This window comes from Nannospalax galili, unplaced genomic scaffold, assembly GCF_000622305.1.
Source record: "Nannospalax galili isolate Female #2095 unplaced genomic scaffold, S.galili_v1.0 scaffold281, whole genome shotgun sequence".
Classification (NCBI taxonomy): domain Eukaryota; kingdom Metazoa; phylum Chordata; class Mammalia; order Rodentia; family Spalacidae; genus Nannospalax; species Nannospalax galili.
Window position 1 is genome coordinate 4,202,937 of NW_008349068.1, and position 8,053 is coordinate 4,210,989.

The following is an 8,053-nucleotide window of genomic DNA, read 5'->3' on the forward strand; positions in this document are numbered from 1 at the left end:
GAAATGGAGATCTTTTTTAAAGGTTAAAAACTCATTCAATTTTATGTCTTACAGGGCTTATACTGAGTTGAATATTGTATAACTGTATTAATTCAACTGTGAACCTAATAATTTACAGCCACTTTTGAAAGAGATGTTTCTTTGCTCTGGAAATTGTTATTGAATATGTTAAAGCTGTAAGGGAATGCTTCTTCTAATCATGTGGTTATTAAATAAATTTTTTAAAATGTTAAATCAGATGTTAAGGTGTATACCTCCTCACCAAATAGCAGTAATTTTGCCCAGTTTTTCCCCTGTGCTCTTTTCCAGACAGGCTAATTGATAAGCGCCAATTAGCCAGTAACCTGAATGAAAATACCATGTCCCTTCCCCATCTAGCCAATCTAGATGTACAAATACGAATTCAGAAATGATGGTAAAAGTCTCCCAGGTCATCTTGCCCAGGTCAAAGACCAGGAATTCTCAATACAGGTGTATGTTTGTCATGTCCTAACTGAAAGAACACAGAAAATTTAAGACCAAACATATCTGAGTTTACAGAATTCCATTTAGTTTTATTCAAACATCATTTTTAAAGTATCTTACCATCTTGAATTATTACAGTTAAGAACACATCAAAAGAGCAGAGAACATCCAGCTCACAGAGAGTTTGCATCTAACCAACAAATAAATACCCAGGTGCTTTTTGACATAGTGTGAATTTCTACAAGATACAATGAGAAAATTGAAAAACAAGTGATTGTTCTGTGGCTGGTCAATTCTGCCAGTGTGGTGGGCATACAGGGTAGGAGACATGGCAACATGTTTTCTGAGCAGTTGACTCTGCTCTTACCCCATCTGAAATAATTCTAACACTTCAGGATTGTTCTATTGTCTTAGGTTGGTCTGTGGTAAAAAATACTATAGACTAAGTATATTAAATAGCAGACATTAATTTTTTTACAGGTCTAGAAGTTGGAAATCTGAGATCATGGTGCCCTTGGGAGTTATTCCTTACCTCCTGTGCTGGACAGCTTTAGTGTCAACTTGACTCACCTGGGTTGAGGGAGCCTTAGTTGGGGAATTACCTCCATAGGACCGGCCTGTGGCCATGTCTGTGGGGCATCTCCTTGATTGTTGGGTGATATGAGAGGGCCCAGCCCACTTGGGTAGTGCCACCCCTGGGCAGGTGGGCCTGTGTTGCATGAGAAAGCAGGCTGAGCAGGGGCCAGGAAGCAAGTCAGTAAGCAGCATTCCTTCATGGCCTGTGCTCTAGCTCCTGCCTCCAGGTTCCTGCCCTGAGTTCCTACCTTGGGTTCCCTGATGAACTGTGACCTGGGAGATGTAAGACAAATGAACCCCTTCTTCCTCAAGTTGGTATTGGTCAGAGTGTTTTGTCACAGCAATGGAGAAACAAGCTAGAACACCTCCTTCAAAGCTTTGTTCAAATGTCACCTCCCTCATAAAGCTTGTCTGGTGTACGACAAAGAGACCTCATAGCTTTCCAGGAACATCAGAGATCACTGCAGTACTTCACTAGGGGTCCTTTTGTGACAATGAAACCATTTAAGAAGACATAAAAATGCTGGGGTTGAAGAGATGGTTCAGCAGTTATGAACATTTGCTGCTCTTGCAGAGGACCCGGCTTCTTTACCCAGCACTCACATGGCCCCTTACAACCATCTATAACTCCAGTTCCAGGGGACTCAATGCCCTCTTCTGGTCTATGTGGACACTAGGCATGCACGTGGTGCACATGCATGCAGAAAAACACTCACACACCTAAATAAAAATTGTTTAAAAGCACAAAAGTGTGAAAACCTGGCCCATACAGTATAAGAGCGGAAACAAGAAGGCAGAAGAAAACCTCCAATTTAACCTCAGCTTGGAAATGTGTGTGGGCACCTAAATGGTTTGCCTTTCTAAGCACGTATCTGTAAGTACTGCAGGGCACCTTGAATATTGGTTTGGGGTTTTAAAGAAAAGTTTTCAAATAGATGAATTTGTAAGTACTGTGAATAGTGAGGATCGACTGTTCTAGATTTTGCAGTGAACATCCTGACAGTAGTGTGCTCCTGTTTAGGTATTCAGCTTGCTTTTCTTCTTGTTTAGATCTTCTTTTCTGTACTGAATGAAATAGCATAATTTTATTTATATGTCTCATTTTTTGTCAAAATTTCCTGTAACTTCTTTGTAGAATAAAATTTACGTTATAAATGAGATTTAAAAAATCAAATTTCTAGTTGGTTATTGCTAGCAGAGTGAAGAGCTATCAATTTTGTGCAAATTTACTTTATATTCTACCATCACTCAAAGCTTATTAATTCTAGTGGATTTTGCTAGAGTTACTTGGAATTTCTTGAGGGATTCAAAATTTTATCAGCTGCAGATAGAAGTCATTTTGTCTGTTCTTTTTCAGTATTTTAAATTTCTTTTTTATTATATTTGCAATAACATCCCCCAAATATTTAATAATGGTGGTGATGTTTGGCACCTAGCTTTCAATTATGTTTTTGTAAATAAAAGAATTATTCTTGTCAGTGTACATAATTATATGTAAAGTGAATCCACATCAAAAGAGAGGAAGTTTTTTTTTTTTTTTTTTTTACCATGTAGACTTTTGTTTGCTGAATCATTAAACAGATTCACTATTATTACTTGGCTGTCACCATTATCTTAGAGGATGGCCCTTGCTAATGTGTCAATTGAATAGATAGCAAGGATGACTCTTACTTGTTATCACATTGTGAAATGATAACATTTTATGTTCATTTCCCCTAAATTGGTCACCAATCAGAATTTTTGAACTCATCAGTATTTAGGTTGATGAGTTAACACGTTGAAAAGTGTTATATAATGCTGTCTTGGGGGAAATAACTGTATTCATTACACCTAGGGTAGATACACTAAAATATGTTGAGATCTAAATAAACTTCAGGGTTGTGTAGTTCTTGCAATTCCCTGTATTTATCTTATCTCCACATTACACTGACAGGTTATCCCTGAGGTTAGGTGATGAAAGCAAGTCACAGAAACATTAAGGCCACACATATTATCGGCTGAGGACAAGGCTTCTGGGTCTCTGTTTCAGTTTCCATCAAACTTTACAACTCTGTCCCATCACTCATGACTTTCATTCTCCATTCTAAAAGAGCCCATGATTGCCAATTATAATGTTCTTTATAAGGATGAGAGTAGGCTGTTAAAAATGATGATTTGTGTGGTTGGGGAGATGGCTCAGTCTGTAAAGTGCTTGCCTTGCAGGCATGAGGATCTGAGTTTAAACTCCAGAATCCACATTTTAAAAAGTCAGCTGTAGGGGTTAGAGAGATGGCTCAGTGGTTAAGAGCACTTGCTGTTCTTCTAGAAGACCTGGGTTCAGCTCCCATCACCCATGTCAGGTATCTTACAATCATTTGTAACTCCAGTTCCAAGGGATCTGATGCCCTCTTCTGGCTTCCATGGATACCAGTCTTCCATTGACACCAGGCAGGCACTTGGTGCACATACATACATAAGACACTCTCATATACACATAATACATCTCTTTTTTAAAAAAAAGCCAGGTATAGTGGCATGTCCTTGTAATTCCAGCACTGAAGAGGAAGAGACAGACCATGGGGTGTCAATAGTCAGACAGCCTAGCATACTTGGCATGTTCCAGGCCATTGAGAGACACTTTAAAAAAATGTAGACTAGGGGCTGGAGAGATGGCTCAGCAGTTAAAATCACTGGCTGCTCTTGCAAGGACCAGGGTATACACTCATATATGTAAAATAAAATATTTAAAAATAAAATAAAAATAAAAAGTGGACAGTGTATGAGGAATAATACCTGAGGTTGTTCTCTGACCTTCACATGCATATATGTACACAATCATCAGAAAACACTTGAACATCTGCACATATGTGAACATGTACATGCATACATGTGTATGTACATGCACACACAAAATGGTGACTTACACCAGGAAGGATGGTAGACACCTATAATCCCAGTACTTGGGAGTTGAAAGAAAGTGGATTGTAAGGTAAGAAGCCAGCCTGGGCTACACAATGAGTTCAAGATCAGCTTGGCATACATATGGAGATCTTGTCTCAAAAAACAAAACAAGTCAACAAAACAAAACAAAATGATTATTTGGAAGCTAATGACATGGGGCATGTTCTCCATTTAATGCAGGAGAACAGAAGAATGAGAAATTTCTTCTACAGCATAATCCCTATTTCACTAAGTATGTGGATGGCACACACAGGACAAAGTTATTTGAATAACTTTGAATGATCTCCTAAGCTTCCAGTTGCGTTAGTTGCAAGCACTGCTTGACTGAATGGCCACTAAATGGCACTGTTGCCTCTTAGTTCTACATCAAAACTCAAGGCTGTTTCCAGAGCTGAAGTAACTTAATCTCTACCTCCTACCCGTCTCCTGCCTTCTTTAGGATCTTCAGTGTTAAATCTGATGCCAGCCCTCGTAACTGGTCAAAGTGCTGAAAATAAATGGATGTTGAATGCTCAGCCATAATGGGATATTTTATCACCTCCTTGGAGGGTCAGGAAATATCAGGGAAGAGAAGGCAGAAAGAATGCAAACGCTGGAGAAAGGGCTGGAGATAGAACACTGTTTTTCAGGCATGAAAAAACCATTGCAGCTGTAATGACCTGCTCAAGGTTGGACCCATCAACATTTCATCTCAGAGGCAGGCAAGGAGTGGCTCATGGGGGCCCCAATCCTCCCAGAAGATTTGTAGGTAGTTAAAGGTTGCTAGGGAGGGAGAGGCTTATAAGGCTCTGAGTATTTAAGGGCAGTTAATAGTTCCTGGGGTGTGTAGTAACATTTCTTCAGTGTGGTAGCCACTGGTAAGTTGTCCATGCTCCTGTAAAATAACCCCTCACTGGTACTCACTGGACGCTCTTCCAGAGGACCCAGGTTCGATTCCCAGCACCCACATGGCAACTAACAACTGTCTGTAACTCCAGTTCCAGGGGAACTGACATCCGTTTTTGGCCTCTGTGGGCATTGCATTACATGGGTGAACTTACATACAGGCAAGCAAAACACTCATACACATAAAATAAAAATTTTAAAAATTAAAAAATATACATGAATGAAAATACCATAATGAAACCATTATGTATAATTAATAAATGCTAATGAAAATAAGCCTAAAGAAAAAAAGAAAAGCTGTGGCTATCTTCTGTGCTGATTGTGGAACCAACATGCAGGCCACTCACCTGGCCTGTGCATAGTTAACAGCATCCTGTGGAGCCAGCTGGTCCAGCAGCCACTGCCTTCGCATATCTTCTGTCCTGCAGCGCTTTTGGAGCAGGTTGTCTCTGAGGGTCCTGAGGAGGAGTTTTGTGTTCTCTCTTGCTGACATCTGTGGAAATGGAGAACATTTTTTAAAAAGCATCAAGAGATGGGCCAGATGGCTCAGTTGGTAAAAGCATTTATTGCCGTGACTGACCACCTAAGTTCAATGCCCAAAACCCATATGGTGGAAAGAGAGAACCAAATCCCACAAGTTGTTGTCTGATTTCCATATTTGGGCAGTAGCACACACGTTCTCTGTCTGTCTGTCTGTCTCTCTCTCTCTCTCTCTCTCATACACACAAATGGAATAAAATAAATGATAAAAATTTAAAAGGGGGTCAGATCAATCTAAGCATGCCTTTTTTCTCTTAGCTTTGGTGAAATGGCCCATGATGAAAATGTTGATAACTTCTGTTCTTGTATGTTTGAGAAAATGATCTTTCTTATTCCTGAAATTTCTTCATAGTCTCTATGAAGAACCCTGCACATAGCACAAATATCCAGGATGAATGTTCCTAACTACCTTAGCAGTTCCTCTTCCTTAAAGTGACTGGAAATTTTAAAGCTGGAAGAGGGAACCTCAGAGGAGTAAGTTTGTGGTTGTGAACTTTTGGGGGTGTGGATTCCTTTAAGAATTAGATGATGGCCGGACGTGGTGGCTCATGCCTTTAATCCCAGTACTCAGGAGGCAGAGGCAGGTGGATCTCTGTGAGTTCAAGGCCAGCCTGGTCTACATAGTGAGTTCCAAGACAGCTGGAGCTACAGGGAGACCCTGTCTCAAAAAGACCAAAAAAATAAATAAATAAATAAATTAGATGATAACATGTGGATTTATCTCAAGGAGAACCCTCATAGGTTTACTGCTATATACAATATCAGTGGGTACCTGGACCACCTGAAATTCAGCCATCTGTCTAACCTAAACTACTTCCAGGGAAAAGCAACAAAGGAGCTGGATAAAGCTCTATAGCTCTTGAAATTTAAAGTGTAATGACAAAGTGCCCACATGATGTCACTGTAACACCACTAAGCCCAGGCTTTCAAGACCAGGAAGCTAGCAAGATCAGAGGCCAAGGAATCAGAACTAGGTTAGTACAGTAGAGCAAAGGAATGCTCACTGGAAATTGGTAAAATCCAGGTACTTGCTTCTGTGAACCATTCATGTTAAATGCAAAATAGGGAAAACTGTTCTTGGTGAAGGCAATCCACCAACAGCCTTTCTACTACGGTATTTGAGAAGAGTATCATCTACCCAGAGTCTCAGGAAATTAGTGGTGAAAAGACAATGTTATCCCCCTCGCTAGAAATAGCAGAATCCTTTTGCTATTTTTCATTCTTAGTACTAAATTGACTTGTTGGTTGCTAGTATTTTTCTTTGAAAAAATAGAAAGTTGGCCGGGCGTGGTGGCACACGCCTTTAATCCCAGCCCTTGGGAGGCAGAGGCAGGCGGATCTCTGTGAGTTCAAGGCCAGGCCTGGTCTACATAGTGAGTTCCAGGCCAGCTGGGGCTACTGGGAGACCCTGTCTCAAAAAAGACCAAGAAAAAAAAAAGTTATAAGGTCTTGCTTTTTTCAGTAAAAACCTAGATCTTTTTCTTTTTCTTTTTCTTTTTTTTTTCCTTAAGGAAAAATACTTGAAATTTAGGACTCAGGGAAAGACATATTTTAAAACCTCTCCAAAAATTTCAGCAATTACAAGTTTTGTTGTATTGTTTTCACCAAATCAAAGCCCATTTCTTTTCTATCTGTACCAATTTCTAACACCTCTTCCTTCTAACTTGGACAGATATTTTCTTTTTTCTTTCTTTTAAAAATAATTTATTGAGAGTTTCATACAGGCATATAAGCATATACGGTGTTTTGATCAAATCCATGCCATGCCCTCCCCTCCAACTCCTCCCATATCTCCCCATCACTTTTTTCTGATAACTTCATGTACTCTTTCTTCTTCTTTGATTTATTTATTCGCGGGGGTGAACTTTTTGCTATTCTAACATTTTCCCCTCTGAAGAGGTAACCCTAAAATCGTTTAAGGATTAGATAAGAACTCCCAAATACTTTTGACATTTTTGGCCGTTGGAACAGAATATGTCGCTAAGAGGCCCAAGGACATTTTGACTTTTAGCCAAGAAATTGGCTACTTTTCTTTGGGGCCTTTTTACACTAACTGCCTAGCCAATTCCTACCTCTTAATCTTATCACACCATTCTCTGAAGAGGTTACCCAATTGGGACACAGACTGCTCTGGCTTCTTCCTTGAAGAACAGGGACACAGGGTAAAGCAATTGGGGTACCCCTTCTGTGGGTCTATCTAAAAGACTTCCGAATTGCATACCTCTTATCTGTAGGAGGAAAAGAAAGTTCTTGACTGGTGAATAGGAGATGTGAAGGAGAAGTAAAGGCAAGAGTAATTAGCAGTACAAGTTTTAGACAGGGAACTAGAAAAAAGTCAGAATAGGGCAAATTTCAAATGTTCATATGAGAGTCCATTGGCATCTCTTGATGAGAGTTTCCAAAAGCATACCTCTATTGGGTTCCTCCTCATTTTTCTTTTCTCTTCCAAGGCTGGACTCTAGAGTGATGGATTCAGGGTTTGCTTTCAGGCATTTTGATAGCTGCTGGAGTGGTTAGAATCAGTGTCAGTTCCCTCTCAAAAGATTCTAGATAGGTGGAGAAAACAAATTTATCCATCATTTTAGAACAATAGCAGGTTGTCTCCCTTAGCTACAGGTGGGCACTACAGTATTAGAGACCAAGATTT

General features: G+C 39.8%; 1 protein-coding gene across 1 annotated transcript in view; it reads right to left on the reverse strand.

Moving 5' to 3' along the window:
- Dytn (dystrotelin) overlaps window positions 1-8,053 on the reverse strand; it is an 85,191-nt gene that overhangs the window by 45,165 nt on the left and 31,973 nt on the right. Inside the window, 1 exon segment of the mRNA XM_008846257.2 lies at window positions 5,214-5,359. Coding sequence (XP_008844479.2) covers window positions 5,214-5,359 — 146 coding nt within the window.